Source organism: Akebia trifoliata, chromosome 3 (assembly GCF_017979445.1).
Source record: "Akebia trifoliata isolate Shusen 1 chromosome 3, ASM1797944v1, whole genome shotgun sequence".
In the NCBI taxonomy this organism is placed as follows: domain Eukaryota; kingdom Viridiplantae; phylum Streptophyta; class Magnoliopsida; order Ranunculales; family Lardizabalaceae; genus Akebia; species Akebia trifoliata.
The window spans coordinates 46507399-46524989 of record NC_141377.1 but is presented as its reverse complement, the minus strand read 5'-3'; the positions used below and the strand labels follow the sequence as shown (position 1 = coordinate 46524989).

Genomic DNA, 17591 nt, shown 5'->3' with positions numbered 1-17591 from the left:
CGACAAATGCTGGCTGATAATTACCATGCAAGGCTAACAGAAAATGATTGATCTACACTCATCTTTGACTTCAAGTCAAAATTTTAAGTTACCCCTTCCCTCAACCAAAGTGAAAAGACTACTGATAATCTAGCACTCTTTTTTCAAACGCCCCAGACATGGCAGCAATAGAATCATAAATCTTTTTCTTTTGTATCCAAAAGCCAAGGATTTATGGTTCTTTTCTGGGGGAGTCTGAAAAAATTAAGAGTGCTAGGTTATCACGACTCAAATGAGAACTCTTTATTTTTCTCCAAAAATCAACAGTCTTGAACTCTTAGTTTACGTTAGGATAAAATTTTATTTATTTTTTTCATTGATTTATAATGAAAACAATAAAGAAAATATGAGTAATTAATTAAATAGTGCGGAAAATGAATGACCTTGTTTTCAAAATCCATAGTTACATTGTAAGGATTTTTTGAAAAATGAACCACGGATTCTCAACAAGATGTCGAGGATGGGAATAATCCCATCATTTTCAATCTCTCATGGAAGACAATGGTCAAGGAGTATGCCTAAGTTTGATTCGAGCTTTTGCACGACTACTCAAAACACCGCATAGAGCTTATTGCATCCTATCACTTTAAAAGGTGTTCGGTCAGTGATATGTAACTAGGGCTGGCAATGGGTCGGATGGTGCATATATCCATATTCGATTATATATTCAAATATTTGTATCTAATTTTTGTTAAAAATATTTGCATTTGATTATTTATCCAATTTTTTACAGGATATCTGTGGAGGATAGTTTTCATAAGGAATCAGATTGTGACACATGGCACATTGGGATCACAAAGGAGGGGAAACATCGAATTTCGACCTTCGAGATCCGACCATATAAGAGAAGGTTGGATGATGAAAATTTAGATGGTGGGGAGACTCGGATTTATGGAAGAAGTAACTCTAGAGCTAGAATAGAATTAAGTCGTAACACTGATAAAGAAATTCATTCAAATGAATTATTGAGAAATCATAGATTCAATTGTGATAGGGACAAGAGTTCATGGAGAAAAATGGAGATCTCTAAATAGAAGGAATGAATGAATATAGAAATAGGGGTAAATAAATTCCTAATAAGAAGAAACGAATAAAACAGATAAGGATGACTTTAAAGAGAGGATGGCAAAAGATGCTAAGGTTCGAGCTTTATAAATACAAGGGCAATGGGTACCAAAACTAAAAAGTATGCAATTCTTTCTCCCTTAAATTTTACATTATTTTTTGTACTAAGATCCTGATTTGGACATCGGAGAGATGTTGTTGTAAGTACACTCATAAGCATAGAAGGAAGAAATCAATCCATCACTAATAATCTTGATGCCGTGTAAGTTTTTGAATCTACAATATCCTTTTCTGAATCATACCCAAATTTTGAGTAGATATCCAAATTAGGTATACATCATTTTCTGGATACATGGTGGAACTTTAATTTTGGATTATATACATATACCTTGTTATCAATTTATCATTTTAAATTTGGATAAATCGATATTATGGTCTTATACGACATGTGTCCGCATCCAACCCTAAACATATTTCGGATAATATGGGTCAATTTTAACCGAATGCGTAATTGGATATAGAATGTGCTCGTACCCGGATAACTCGGGTCAGATGACTTGGGTAACCTATATATATATATATATGGGAGCGGTTCGGCAGCCCTAAAGTTTGCCAAGTTTGGTGCCAAACATTTTTTGTAAATCACTTTTGATGGGGTTAGAAGTTTTGGAATAGGCTGATTTTTTGTGAGAATGATCTCTACGATGAAGAGATCATCCTCAAAAAAAAATCAGCTCATTTTGAAACTTCTAACCCTAGTTTACAAGTTGAAGAATAGTGAACCGTCCAATTTTTGTAAATCACTTTTGATAGGGTTAGAAGTTTTGGAATTGGCTGATTTTTGGTGAGGATGATCTCCTCATCATAGAGATCATCTTCACAAAAAATCAGCTCATTCCAAAGCTTCTAACCCACATGTTGAAAAATGTTTGGCACCAAACTTGGCAAACTTTAGGGCTGCTAAACCGTTCCCTATATATATATATTATATATATATATATATATAGGGCCCGTTCGCCACCCTTAGTTTTACCACACACTTTAACAAACGCGTTTTGTCTTACATGGGTTAGAAGTTTTGGAATGAGCTGATTTTTGGTGAGGATGATCTCTAGTTTTGGAATGAGCTGATTTTTGGTGAGGATGATCTCCTAGAGATCATCCTCACCAAAAATCAGCTCATTCCAAAACTTCTAACCCCATCAAAATTGATTTACAAAAAATAGACGGTCCACGATTTTTCAACGTGTAAACATGGGGCTAAACATTTCGGAATGAGCTGATTTTTGGGGAGGATGATCTTCTAATCATAGAGATCATCCTCACCAAAAATCAGCTCATTCCAAAACTTCTAACCCATGTAGGACAAAAAACGTTTGTTAAAGTGTGTGGTAAAACTTAGGGTGCTGAACATTTCCCATATATATATATATATAGGGTCCCGTTCAGCACCCTAAGTTTTACCACACACTTAACAAACGCGTTTTGTCTTACATGGGTTAGAAGTTTCGGAATGAGCTGATTTTTGGTGAGGATGATCTCTATGGTGAGGAGATCATCCTCACCAAAAATCAGCTCATTCCAAAACTTCTAACCCCATCAAAATTGATTTACAAAAAATGGACGGTCCACGATTTTTCAACGTGTAAACAGGGGCTAAACATTTCGGAATGGGCTGATTTTTGGGGAGGATGATCTTCTAATCATAGAGATTATCCTCATCAAAAATCAACTCATTTCAAAACTTCTAACCCATGTAGGACAAAAAACGTTTGTTAAAGTGTGTGGTAAAACTTAGGGTGCTGAACATTTCCCATATATATAACCCGCTAGTGTGTTATTTATTTATTTTCAATTTTAACCTTCCCACCACCCACACTCTTTAACAGAAATTCAAAATCAATTTTACAAAAAGGACACCTAGATGATCCGCCAACCCAATTCTCTCTCTCACAAACTCACACAATTCCTCCAACAGCAGCAATCTCTCCGCCTCTTTGGCACAAGATCGAGTCGCCGCTACATTCCCAAGGACGACAATGACGACTACCATGAGAAGAATCGAAAGTCCAGGGATGGAGACGAAGGCCGAATTCACCTACTCAAGAGCCGTGGCCAACACATTCTAACCAATCCTCGAGTTCTTGACGCCATTGTTCGTAAAGCTGACGTAAGGCCCACTGATACAGTCCTCGAGATTGGACCTGGAACTGGAAATCTCACACTAAGGCTCCTCCAGGCAGCTGAGAAAGTTGTCGCCGTTGAAATCGACAAACGAATGGTCGAAATTCTCAGTAATCGCGTCTCGGAGCGGGGACTTGAAAACCAACTCACTGTAAGATAATTTACAACTTGTTCGACGAAATGCCTCACCGAAACTTGTAAGTTTAAATTAGTGATTGGGTTTTGCAGATTATATGTAAAGATGCTCTGAAGACCGAGTTTCCTCGGTTTGACCTTGTTGTTGCCAACATCCCATATGGTATATCTTCGCCTCTTATAGCAAAGCTTGTATTCGGGGCTGACTTATTTAGGAGCGCCACACTTTTACTTCAAAAGGAATTTGCTTGGCGTTTATTGGCTAACCCTGGCGACTCTTCTTTTAATCGTCTTGCTGTGAATGTGAAGTTGGTGGCTGATGTGGAGTTCATCATGAATGTTAGTAAGAGGGATTTTGTTCCGATTCCGAAAGTTGACTCTTCGGTTGTTAAAATCCATCCGAAGGCTCATGTTCCGGATGTGGATATGGATGAATGGTGGGCTTTTACACGGACGTGTTTTAGTAAGAAAAACAAGACGTTGGGTGCGACGTTTAAGCAGAAGAAGAAGGTAACGGAACTCTCAAGAAGGTTCCGGATGATTAATGAATGTGATGACAATGTCATCACCGAATATAATTACGATAATGACAAAGGAACGGAGGACGAAGAAGAAGAAGAAGATTGTTCCAATCCAGAAATGGAAATGGGTCAATTTAGAGATAAGATCATTGGGGTTCTAAGAGAGGGTGGGTTTGAAGAGAAGAGGCCTTCAAAGCTATCTAACGAGGAGTTGTTGCGTTTGCTCACCCTCTTCAACCAAGCTGGAATTCATTTCCATGATCAAGTAACGGGAAAACGAGAACACGATGTACAATTTGCTGCATCTTGCAGTTCTTAACATCACTGGCTAAACTTAATTCAAACATTGTTCTATTAGTTCTAATGAAAGAGAACAATTCTTTAGTTGGGATTTTGACTACGTTTTATGATAATTTACATGGATCCCACATATTAAATTACAACCAAGCAAACATATTCCACAAAACTTTGAAAAGGTTTATGTTTATGGTGCAAACAAGCAGGGCCTAAATTTATTAAGAAGGGTTTGGTTATGATCCTCTTTCAATCAAATAGAGATCTAGGGTGGGTGGAATTCATTCTAAAATAAACTTGACCAGCCCGACATAACTAAGTTTCCCATCACAGGCAATGGCACTTCATCCAAATGTGTCTGAGTAGGATGTAAATGTGTCTTCCTAGAGCAGAATATGAACAGATGGATTAAACATGGCCATCTACCGTGTAAAATTTCACACATTACAGACTAGTAGAGCATTGCAATTATAGAGATCACTTGTCTGAGAAGTGAGAATAAAACTTTGGGGTTTAAACAAGAAAGTTCACATGCAGTTTTGAAGTTTCATTCCTTCAACCGATTCTCTTCTTTTACAAAGATATGACGAGCTTATAATACTCAATCCCATGTCTGGAGTTGGCTAAATGAATTTCATTCCTTCATTCCATTTTATTCAGAGCTATATCTTCTATTATTGAAAAATTGGGTTCATATCTAAAAAACAAATGAATAATTTCGCTTAAAGGAAAAAAGAAAGAGATCATGGGAAATATTACCCTTTGTAAATGTAATAAAAAGGAGGACTAAAAAATAAAATAAAGAAACTTACTGAAAAGATTTAACATTGAAAACCATATAATAAGATAGTTTTGACATGAAGAATTTTTCAAGAATAATGATGAATGCACGCGGTTGGTTACGTGCATGACTGACGTGGCAAGGACACATAACAACACATATTTTTCCTGTGTATCCCGATGAGAATGATCTATGGTTCCATTTCCTTGCCAAGTCAGTCGCATACCAAGACCGCGTGCATTCATCACGACTCATTTTCAATTGTGAGCTAGAGAAAATATATGAGTATTACTTGAGAAACAGAATGTCTTTTCATTGTGGGCTTGGATCACATATTAATCTTCTTATATGGCCCTTGAAATTTTCATTATTGAATTCAATGACTTAAAGTGACCAATCAAGCTGATCTTCGGTATGTAGGTCCATCGAAGTGTGTCTATGGGCCCACAAGACTGTGCATGTGGCAAAAACAAAGGCATTTGGTTGAGTAATTAGAACTGTGGGCATATATGGTTCCCTTAATAACATTATCATCAAAAATCAAGTAAACCGATTGGTCATAACCATCATTTATGGACCGGATCGGCTTAAAGTCTAATCCAAATTCGGTTTAGTTAATTACCAAACAAGTCCTGCTGGGTGTTTGAAAAAAGAGAACAATAATAAGCATGTCGAAGCTTTATCCTCCTCTGGTCTGGCCCGACTGCATTAGGGCTTCTTTGGCATGCTTTGCTGGGCTGACTGTTATCTTTTGAGAGAGAGAGATAGAGAAAGAGAATCCCTAAACCCAAGCCCAAACGTGTCCCTTTAAAGTAGTGTTGCAACCTGGACGGGTTGGAGGATAAACACAATCTCAACCCCAGTAGCAAAACCCACAAACCGAGTTCAACTCAACTGACCATCAGGCCTAAGTTTACTAACTCAAGTTCAACCTGAGCTTGATCTTTTAAAATTGGGTTAAGTTCGGGTTAGCCCGAGTTAGGTAATTTTGGTCAGGTTGGGCTCATTGAATAACCTTAATTTCTTTTTGATTTACAAATAATTTCATATTTTATATTTTGAAAAAAGATATACAACATAAAAAAACAAAATCACTAGTAAATAAATTTGCATACAACCTTCAAATACATCATTGACATAATATTTATACATAGTAAACCAAAGTTCACATTAATATCAACTAAATAAGAGTCATAATAAGATGGAATAAAAAATCTATAATTAATATAAATAAATAAATAACCATATATATATATATGGGGGCGGTTCAAGGGCCATATGAGAAGACATATGAAAAAACTTTCGTTTTTCAAAATAAGAGTTAGAGGTTTTGGATTGAGCTGATTTTTTGCAAGGATGGTCACTATGATGAAAAGATCATCCTCACAAAAAATCAGCTCAATCAGAAACTTCTAAATCCATCAAAAGTGATTTACAAATTAGTGATAAAAATTGGTAAAAAATCGACGGTCCACATTCTAAATCACTTTTAATGGGGTTAGAATTTCAGATTGGACTGATTTTTTTTTTTTTTTGGAAGATCTTCCCATCATAGAGATCATCCTCACAAAAAATCAGCTCAATCCAAAATTTCTAACCCATTTTTTAAAATTTTATTAAAAACGAAAGTTTTTACATATGTTTTCTCATATGGCCCTTGAACCTGACCCTATATATATATATAGGGTCAGGTTCAAGGGACATATGAGAAAACATATGTAAAAACAATGTAACATTAATAAAATTTTAAAATATGGGTTAGAAATTTTGGATTGAGCTGATTTTTTGTGAGGATGATCTCTATGATGGGAAGATCATCTGGAAAAAAAAAAATCAATCTAATCTGAAATTTCTAACCCCATTAAAAGTGATTTAGAATGTGGACTGTCGATTTTTTATCAATTTTTGTCAATAATTTGTAAATCACTTTTGATGGATTTAGAAGTTTCTGATTGAGCTGATTTTGTGTGAGGATGATCTTCTCATCATAGTGGCCATCCTTACAAAAAATCAGCTCAATCCAAAACCTCTAACCCATATTTTAAAAAACCATTGTTTTTTCATATATTTTTACATATGGCCCTTGAACCGCCCCCATGTATGTTTGGAGGCCCTAAAGTGAATCAAACATTGTGCCAAACATTGGAATGGGCTGATTTTTTCTAAGGATGATCTTTATGATGAGGAGATCATCCTCGCCAAAAATAAGCCCATTCCCAAACTTCTAACCCCATCAAAAGTGATTTACAAAAATTGGATGGTCCACAATTCTTCAACATGTTAACTAGGGTTAGAAGTTTTGGAATGAGCTGATTTTTGGTGAAAATGGTCTCTTCACCGTAGAGATCATCCTCACAAAAAATCAGCCCATTCCGAAGCTTCTAACCCATGTTTTGAAAAATGTTTGGCACAATGTTTGGCTCTCTTTAGGGCCTCCGATCGCTCCCCATATATATAACATCAGATTTGGGTTGAGTCGGGTTGTTCTACCCTCAATCTGAATTGGAATCAGGTTGAGATATTCAACCTAGGCTCAACTCATCTTCTATGTAATTCGGCCCGGACTCACCCATCAATCAGGTTGAGCCCAGGTGTGGATTGGGCCAGCCTGCCCAGGTTGCAGCCTTCTTTAAATAAACAAATCTACCCCATCCCATCGTAGCCAATAGTAATCTTGGGCTAAGCTACACGGTTAAAGGCCATGCACTGTGGGCCAAGTTCTGGACATCCCTTATGCGTTGAGTCTCGTCCATATAATATAAGATTTGTGTTGAAGCATCAGAATTAAGACATATCCAAGTGTAATCCAAAAGGAATAAGTCCCTTCTTTTAGATGAAATGTGCACTTCAAGAGCCTTTTTTTACAAGAAAGAGACCCGTAATTGTAAAAGAACAATAGAAACATGGATGCTTTGTCCCTCTCTAACAAAGCTTAGAGGGTTAGGTTTATAAAGTCATTCGAATACACTTTTACTTGGGGAAAGATAGGAATCGCTAACATGGTATCTGTACTCTCAAAGTGAATATTAAAAGATAGGGATTTCATTCAAAAGGATCTCTTTATTATTCTTTTTGAATTCCAAGGCGTGTTAATAATATCTTACCTTCAAAACTTTTATTAAACATGTAACATCTTTTTAGATGATATGTAGAGTTGCATCCCCCCCCGGTAGGTGGGCACACGTATTAAGATTTTCGAATTAGTAGATCTAAATCTCAATTGGAATCTTGAATTTCAATGAGTCCGTCTCCTGCCTCTATCAAGTTTAAAACTAATAAAAGTATAATTTTATAAGAATTGCAAATCAACTCTACCCTTAATCGATGTGAGATTAAAATTATACAAGACAAAAATTCACAAACATAGAGATAGTAGGATTTGATTTTTTACCCTAAGATTAATACTTAATGAATATTAAAGGGTTTTCAAAATTCAACCCACTAAAATTCCAATAGTTAGAGGTTATTTGATCACGAAGCAATATATTAATAGATTGAGCACGACAAAAATGAAAATATTGAGATGAATAAATGAAAAACTCCCAATAAACGATAAAATTATATGGAAATGTACAAGGATGACATGGTAATCCTCAACAAATGCCGATTGTAGTTCAAAATACAAGAAATGTGTAAGTTCAAGATTCTAAAAAGAACGAGAAAAAAATCCTAAAAAACTTGGATTGAGATAGTCAGTAGATATAAAGCACTTGCAATAAAAAGAATGCGTGTCTTTAGACATAATCAAGTGGATGAACATGACACGTCAATGTTTAACGATGATGACTATGCCACCTTGCACATGTAATTGATTAGAGGTAAACTCAATTATATATATGGATTTTCAATATATATTCAAATTTTCAATGGTACAATGTATGTGTACATCAAACAATCTTTTCGAGAAAAAAACAGGGAAAAGAAAGAAAGAAAGAAAGAAGGAAGGAAAATAAATTCATCCACTATGATTGAGAGACTACCCCAAATTTGGTAGGAACATGGCCTTCAAGAAAAATATTAAAAATAGGTCCTTTTGTACCTAAGTCAAGAAAGGATGTGAACATGGCAAACAATCGCAATAAAGCAAGGGAGCACCAACATCACCCCTTATTCCCCCTTGCAAATTGTCACACTTTATATATTATAATTATAATAGAGAAATGCAAAATGCATTTGTTGTTTATAAACGACTTTAATTTTTTAATGATCGCTATAATTTTTTAAAATATTAATAGTTTCTTTTATTTTTTCTGTAACAATTAAAGAAAACTTCTGAAAAGATAAATGGTGGTCAAAATAACTATATGTCAAATTATTGGCAATAAAAGTTAGTTTCTATAATATCATATTAATAATTTATTATCAATAATAATTTTATATTTAAATAAAAGTTAATAGTACAAAACTATCTCTTTTTTTCTTTTCTTTAATGTCAATGGCCCCATTTACGGGCCAATTTACAAAAATTCGAAATCTATGAGAATACAAGAGTTATTGCGCAGATAACAACAACGATAAGAAAATTCATTGTAATGGCCCCCACAATTTTTTTTTTTTTTGCTCTTGGTTGCCCCCATGTGAGAAAAATCTTGGCTTCAATTTTATTAGACGTAACACAATAAAATTAAGATTATTTTTGTCTTTTTAGTAGTAATGTTTTTAATCGTAGATACACAAACAATTAGGGTGAGGGGGAGGGGCTAAGAAAGTAAGGGATTTAAAAAAAGAAGATGATGAAGAGAGTAATTGTAGAGAAAGATAAAGAACATTAGGACCATGTGAGCAAGATTGTCAATGGGCTGGTTTAGACCGGGTTGGTTGAACTCTAACCCGGCTTGAAGAGGTCGGTTATACTTAGACCAGCCTTATACTCCTATCAAAGTTTAAATTGGCTATGCCCAAACCTGTTTCTATTAGGCTCAGACTAATCTTGACTTCTATAAAAATTAAATTTGAGTTTTTTTTTTTTTTTTATATATATCATTTTGGAGCGGTTTAATATCATTATTTAGCAAAATAAGGTTGGATCTCTATCTAAATTGAAAAAATGATTAGAGATGAAAGTAAGTTTTTATTGATAATATGTTTAGTAATTATTTGGTAAAAATCATACATTGATTCATACATAACATATATACATATAAAATATACTAACGCATTTGAGAAGTTTGAGCATTCTCTTTAAGGTCAGGTCGGGTTAATGGCCATGAGAATACCATATTTATTTTTGGGTAGAAATCCATAGACCTAAAATCCTGGTCATTAAAATATATGTGACAGACTTGAGATATGTATTTTTTATACCTGACCGTTGGATTTCATATTTTAATGATCAAAATTTTGGTTTTTTTCTCAAGTTATTGAATCAATCATACCCTTTAATCATGTTGATTACTAATCTAAGTATGTTTAATTTAATTTAGATAAAAATGACTAACTCTTTGGTCCCTTAGGTCTAAAATTTATGACCCGGGTCGGATCATAAAGTCGACTCCTTGAAGAATTTATTAAGTTTGGATATATCCATTGATCCGTTACCGTTTCCATACGGTCGCTTCCACAAAATAATGGACCCAATTAAATTCCCCAATAATGGACCCAATTAAATTCCCCAATTTAACCAACGAAGTGAAGGATCCATCCCATCACTCGTCAACAAATGATTCCCCCATTAAGGGGCAATTTGGGAAACAGAAAAATACGACGGTCCTTCGCCAATATACCCTCATTCATTGTTTCTTCTATCGCCCAGTCTCTCTCTCTTTCTCTCTCTGTCTTTTTCTGTCTCTGTCTCCAATCCCAAGCCATGACAAGCTCTTCTGCCCCTTCTCGCAAGGTTGGATTTTTTTCTCTCTGACAAAATCTACCTCTGTTTGTGCCCTAATTTTATTTTTTTACTTCTTAATCTGTAAACACTGATCCATAGTTCTTCATTTTGTTGATTTCTTGTAAATTTCTTGTTTAGGCTCTGAGCAAGATCGCTTGCAATCGTCTCCAGAAAGAGCTCGTTGAATGGCAGATCAACCCTCCAGTTGGATTCAAACACAAAGTTACTGATAATCTCCAAAGGTTAGGGTTAGGGTTAGGATTATATTTCATTTTTTCTCTATTTTTTTGTTCTTTTGTTGATTTCTCCTATTTTTTTTTTTTTTGGGTGATTCGAAGGTGGATTATCGAAGTTAATGGAGCTTCGGGAACTCTTTATGTCAACGAAACTTACCAACTTCAAGTAGATTTTCCAGAGCAGTACCCCATGGAAGCACCACAGGTGCAAAAAAGATCGTTTTTTTTTTTTTTTTTTGCGAATTGCGCATCAGATTCTATTTTTGGGTTATTTTCTTTTTATTTTCGGATTTTAAATTTTTTTTATTTTCTGTTCGTTGGATAGGTTATTTTTATCGCTCCTGCTCCTCTGCATCCTCATATTTACAGCAATGGCCACATATGTTTAGGTAATTTTAATGAGTTTCTCATATTTTCTGTGAATTTGTTTTTTAGAGGCTTAAATTATCCTGTTCTGATTGATGGTTGAATTTTTTTTTTTTTTTCTATTATGTTTTGTTCTGATTCTTATTATGCAAAGTAAGGAATATATGCCATTGCTTAGCAGGTCAATGTAGTTCCCTTTTGATTGAAGGATTCCATTTGGAAATTATATAATTTTTCTTGTCAAATATGCATAAAATATTTAATAGCAAAGAAAAAGTTAATTTCATTTTACTTTTATTGGTAGAAATGGTGGAAGATTTATAAGCATGAAGGTACTTGACATTGGGTTAGCTCCTGTTTCGAGGTAGAAGGCATTTTTGTGGAATGTTTTTAGACCATGGGAATAGTGAACCAGTACCAATAATAGAGAAAAAAATTTCTCTCACTTACTTATTTAAATTATATTTTTCTCTTGTGAAAATTTTACCTGACCTCTAATGCAGCAATTATAAATTCACTCACAACAAAGTACAATCATGTTCTAGCTGATAGACACTGGGAAGGTGGAATAACATAGTTCTTAAAGTTTCCTTGAATCTTAAACCAAATTGGTACTGATTTAATTGGATTATGTGTCATCACAAGCCTGTATGTCCAGTAAAGATAGCTCGTGTCTTATGTAATTGGGGTAAATATATGAATGTACCAAAGTCCAAAACCACAAAATCAGTTTTATTTGTGCAATTCATAGAGTTGGCCGTAATTATCGGTGCTACTAACGTCTATGCTTTATTGAGCTCATCGTTGGGAAATCAAGAAACAGCATGTGGAAAAGATGATGTTGAGATGGATGAGTTGAAGAATTAGTAGAGATAAAACTAAAAATGAATGTAGTAACCCCAATGGATGATAAACTAAGGGAAAGTTGATTGAGATGGTTTGATCATGTGCAAGTGCAACAAAGACTGATTAAAGCCTCACTTAGAAGGAATATGCAAGGTTCTAAAAGAGTGAGAGAAAGACTGAAATGAATGTGGAAAGATGTGGTGAGAACTAATATGAACAAAATGTGTATGAATTATGCCTAGCAGAGACGAGTAGGCTGAGTGAAAAAAACTAGGAAAGATAAGACCATTAACGAATGTACATGGGAAAATGTAGTAGTAGTCCTACTAGGTGATTAATTAGAGGAAAGTTAATTAAGATGGTTTGGTCATGTGTAAAGCACTAGACCAATTAGAGCAGCAATTAGGAGTTGCAACATGGAGGCTCTAAAAGAGAGGAAGACAAAAAAGAACATGGAATAAGGTTGTGAGAGCTGATATGAACACACTAGAAATAACAAAAAATATGGCTTTAGATAGAATTGAATGGGGGAATGAGATTCGTTAAGCCAACTCAAAATTTTTGGGATATGGCTTTGATGAGGATGAAAGTGAATGACACAGGTTTGGGGACACGCTCACTTTATTCTATTCAAGTGCTATTAGGAGGTTTCAGTTGAGCACGACTTCAGATAATAAAAATCCTATTCACTTTCATGTGTGATTGAAATGCCTTTCGGTGGGGAAATCTCCTAAATCTTAAAATTGATGGGCTAGAATCATGACACAGGTCAGGTCTAAGCAAATGCATGCTAAATCCACTAATGCTATTGTTATCGCGACATCTCTGACCTATAATTTTGGAACTTATATTACATGATATATGATTTCTCTATCTTGATCTTTAAGCTCTTTCAGGGGTTTCCTCTTTAATTTAGAGTCCACATATTTTTTTGCAATCAAGATAAAATTCATGTTTGTCTTCCTCGTGTACGAGGGACCTTGGAAAGAGATAGTATCACATAATAGTCTTTCTTTTAGGCTCTTCAAGACCTTATCCATGATCTTGCAAGTGTCTCCTACTATGGATCTAAATTTGCAAAGATTGTAGTCTCTTTCCTTTTGTGGAATATTCATCATGAGTTGGAATTGTGATCTGTTCATGAGCCATGTTACGATCTCTGCAAAGGTATCTATGAAATCCATCCTTGATAATTTCCAAGTCCAAACCATAGTGGAAGAAAGCAACCATTAATTCTGGAGTTGAAAATAGCTTGTTTGAGCTATCCCCTCACAAAAGAATTTTCAATCAAAGCAATTAACCACAATCTAAGATTCCAGTACAGGTTCTCACTTGTACTACTTATCTAGAGTAAATTTTAGTTGATGGAATATTTTGATATGCATTTATAGAAAACCAATAATATTTTACGTTACATCATGCATATTGAGCTTTTGAAGTAGGATTTTGTCGAGCTCATGTTAGATATACATCTATGCAATTCAACCTCACAACAGATAATCTAACTTCTGAAGTCTAGGCTAGACGATAAAGGTTACAGATGGAACATGCATATGGTGTGGCATGGATGAGAAAAAGCAAAAGCATATAGTTTTTTGGTGGGTTGTGGACATTGGGATGCACAAGCGACTAACATGGCAAGCACTGAAGGAGCACCATAATAGGGTGTGTAAAGTCTGTTTTGTTCTTCGATGCAAATACCACTACCCAATTCCTAGTTCTACTGGAGAGAATGCTAAGATTAATAGATCAAATAATGTAGGAAGTTGAGTTGATACAAACTGAAGGTAAAAAGGTGAGGAATGGGCAACCTGGAACTGGGAAAATACAGCCAGATCCCGAATACTTCCTGCAAGATTCACATATACCACTATGAAAGTATGAAGATATGGAATGTATTAGATACAGTTCAAATTTGAGCATTTGGGACAACGAAATTAGCAAGCAAAAGTGTTGCTTTCTTGAAGCCCTATCCAGCGCAGATGTTGTTTTTTGTTTTTTTTTTAAGTTCACCAATGGTTTGTCTATGAGATTGCTACTCTTTTCTAGAGTTGCATACACATTCAAAGGTTTTTGAGGATGTACAAGCGAGTTTTTGAATTCAACCATAAAATAAAATCACTGCTAGGAATATATGATCAATGACCCACCAATTAGTTCGACTTTAGGTTATATGCAATGGGATATTCGATCAACAAACAGGCATGGTTGCAGCTGGACCTTGGTCGGTGGTGCACTGGCAAGTTGGTTTGGAAGATTAGTCTATCCATTGTTTTGGGGAATTCATTTTTAACTGCAGCAGCAACCATGGTTAACATTCCTAAATAAAACATACTATATAATAAACAGAAAAGCTGGACCATTTGTTCCTCCATTTGCAGTGATGGTATATGTGGATACTCATACACTAGCTAGCTTATGCAGATGTGCACTATTTGTTTTATGTTTAATAGTGTTTTCTAAATATTTGATTTTCAGAAATTTTGAGATCTGAGAACTATGTAGTTTTGCACAAACATAAAATAGAAATAAGTACTTCATTTCCACCACTTTTATCCTGCGTCCCCCCTTGAGGACTGATCTTGGGTAATTAATTTGCTTGATAGTTTCAAATTCCAACTTATCAACTACATAGTATTGTTCTGTCATAACATTAAGCAAGTAAAAGGTCATCATTTGTGTAGACATGTACACTGGGTTCCTCCACAAACTGAATAAATTGTGCTTGGTTCTTATGGTCTACCAGATATTTTGTATGACTCGTGGTCCCCAGCCATGACTGTTAGTTCTATCTGTATCAGTATTCTCTCCATGCTGTCAAGCTCGACTTCAAAGGTACACACCCAACACCATTAAATTCTCAATTTCTTAATTTTTGGTTTGTTTTCTTTCCTTTTTTTTTTTTTTCTTTTCCTTTCAACAGATTAAACAAAAATAGTTGTCCATAATTATTTTTCTTCTGATTGGTTTCCACGTTGTGTGCAGCAACGCCCTGCAGATAACGATCGCTATGTGAAGAACTGTAGGAATGGTAGATCTCCTAAGGAGACGAGATGGTGGTTCCATGACGACAAAGTTTAATAACAAAATGAAAAAATAACCAAAACACCTTCCTGTGAGTCTGTGTCTGTCAACAAGGTAAGTTAAAGTAAATTGTTGTTTCTTGTAAAAGATATATATATATAAAAATTGCATTCCAGTGCCATCCTGAAACAAAATTGGGGATCTGAGCAAAAGTGGTTATGAGCTGCTGTAAATTAGCATGCCTGGTGGTAAATTAGCAGATATGTAATGACCGAACAGACTTGCTATCTGTAGTCTATTAAAAAACTTTCTGCACTTTAAAATTGTGGCTGCTTTTGTTCTAATTCTTTATTATCACTGCTTTGTCACCCTCCCCTCCATGATGAGAGCCTCATAACCAATCATTTCTCACTTAGCGGCGTTGTATAATTCTTCTGATAGGTAATTAGAACGAGAATTCTGCATACCTGAAGAAGTCAACTTTGGTAAATTTGTAAAGTCTGCTAGTGGTAATATATTCATTGTTGGTGAGTGGCAATATATACTGATATTGCATACTTTGATTCGACATTTTATCTCATTGGTTGTCATAACAGCATTTATAGAACTGCATTTTGATAATTTTAGGGTACTATTTTTTTTTTCCCAAATGGTTATCATATCTGCAGTATAATGTATTGAATTGTAATCCGAACTTCAAACCTGATTTTAAAATTTCAAATTTCTTCAAGAGAAGTGTTTATTTTATATCATATATATATGGGGGGCGTTCAATGGCCAACTTTTTGGCAAAACATTTTTCAAAACATGGGTTAGAGGTTTTGGAATGGGCTGATTTTTGGTGAGGATGATCTCTACGGTGAGGAGATCATCATCACCAAAAATCAGCCCATTCCAAAACTTCTAACCCATGTTTACAAGCTGAAAAATCGTGCACCGTCCATTTTTTGTAAACTGTTTTTTATGGGGTTAGAAGTTTTGGAATGGGCTGTTTTTCTCTTTGTATCTTTGAGTTGGTCTTCTCAGCCACTTTATCAATAAATTTTATTATTTATTATAATAATAAAAAAAAAATAGTCCCTTTTAAGCAATAGGCTTTACTTTATATACTGCTTTTTAATGATTTCTATAATGTTACGTTTGGATTGAGAGAAATGGAGAAGATAAAATAAATGCTCCGTTTGAGTAGTTAAGTGGGGGAAAAAGAGAAAATAATTAGAGAGAAGGGGAGAGAAAAAAAAATGTAAGTTTTCTTTCTCTCCAAAAGTGGAGAGAAGAGAGAAATTAAGAGAAATCCTTATAAAATATTTTACAATTTCGACTTTTCCCTAGATCTTTTTTAAGATATTTTAAAATTTCAAAGTTGTCCCAAGTTCTCTCCTGTCAATCCAAACATGGTGGAGAGAAATTGTGTTTTTCTTCTGTTCTCTTCTCTTCCTTTCACTTCACTTCTCTTCTCTTAATGGGTTTCTCTTCTCTCAACTTCTCTTAATCCAAACACAGCCTAAAGGGAAAGGAAAGCAAAGCAAGGGAGGAGGGAGCTTAGTCTCACTGATTGATCGTGTCCTATGGATGAGGCCTCCTTCAACACAGTCAGGTGGTCTAACCATCAGATCGTTAACCATAAATATGGCATGCAGTCTTTAAGGACACAATTCCCATGTGGATCCCAATTTTTTTTGGACAAGGCTTTGATGAACTTTCAATAAAAGAAGCAAACATCCCACAAGGCTAAATTTCACCCCTAATTTTTCTCCATTTCTATATAGAATGAAGTGCCAATTTTATTTATTAGGTGATAGTTGCATGGATCTAATAAGTGGTGTCTAATTTCCCAAAAAATAAAATAAGTGATGACTAAAGTCTATGGTTTAGGTTTCAAAATTAATCCCTTTTTTATTTCCCCTGAAAAAAATTATGTAAATTCAACTAATTTGTTGTGCTTGTGCGTGGAAGAGATGAATTATTTAGTTGGAGAATGGTGGATCCAATGTAAAATAACAAAGAATACATTAACATTGTAATCGAATAGTTGGCAAAAAGAAAATGGAGTTCATTTTGTTTTTATTGTAAATTAAATGAGATTTAGGCCTAATTGAACATGTATGATGAGAGCTCATTTTATCACCATCATTTTTTTTTATAGGTAAGTTGGATTTGAACCCACATCCTCAAAATTGCTTTACAATTTGTCAAAACCAACTGAACTATGGGTTTAAGCCCACCATCACTATTATCTATATGCCTCATCAAAGAGGACACTTTTGGATTGA

At 34.8% G+C, this 17591-nt stretch overlaps 2 protein-coding genes across 3 annotated transcripts; both read left to right on the top strand.

Annotated features, from left to right (window-relative positions):
* The first annotated feature begins 2954 nt into the window (after window positions 1-2954).
* On the top strand, window positions 2955-4340 carry DIM1B (Ribosomal RNA adenine dimethylase family protein). Its single transcript, XM_086432838.1, has 2 exons — window positions 2955-3439; window positions 3517-4340. Exons 1-2 carry the CDS (start codon window positions 3029-3031, stop codon window positions 4261-4263), a joined length of 1158 nt encoding a protein of 385 aa, XP_086288964.1. The 5' UTR covers window positions 2955-3028; the 3' UTR covers window positions 4264-4340.
* Window positions 4341-10693: 6353 nt separating this feature from the next.
* Window positions 10694-15641, top strand: LOC147407404 (ubiquitin-conjugating enzyme 15-like). Of its 2 annotated transcripts, XM_086435959.1 has the most exons (6): window positions 10695-10855; window positions 10985-11088; window positions 11185-11287; window positions 11408-11471; window positions 15041-15129; window positions 15280-15641. In XM_086435959.1, exons 1-6 carry the CDS (start codon window positions 10826-10828, stop codon window positions 15373-15375), a joined length of 486 nt encoding a protein of 161 aa, XP_086292085.1. In that variant the 5' UTR covers window positions 10695-10825; the 3' UTR covers window positions 15376-15641. The 2 variants fall into 2 exon arrangements, with proteins under 2 accessions (XP_086292084.1, XP_086292085.1); XM_086435958.1 differs by having other exon boundaries at window positions 10694-10855; window positions 10985-11287.
* The last annotated feature ends 1950 nt before the right edge of the window (window positions 15642-17591 follow it).

Excerpts from the sequence above, each read along its gene's own strand:
- DIM1B (XM_086432838.1), top strand. The coding sequence starts at position 3,029 with ATGATCCGCCAACCCAATTCTCTCTCTCACAAACTCACACAATTCCTC. Across the intron at positions 3,440-3,516 it reads GACTTGAAAACCAACTCACT|ATTATATGTAAAGATGCTCT; the intron begins GTAAGATAATTT and ends TGGGTTTTGCAG.
- LOC147407404 (XM_086435958.1), top strand. The coding sequence starts at position 10,826 with ATGACAAGCTCTTCTGCCCCTTCTCGCAAG. Across the intron at positions 11,288-11,407 it reads ACCCCATGGAAGCACCACAG|GTTATTTTTATCGCTCCTGC; the intron begins GTGCAAAAAAGA and ends TTCGTTGGATAG. Across the intron at positions 11,472-15,040 it reads CAATGGCCACATATGTTTAG|ATATTTTGTATGACTCGTGG; the intron begins GTAATTTTAATG and ends ATGGTCTACCAG.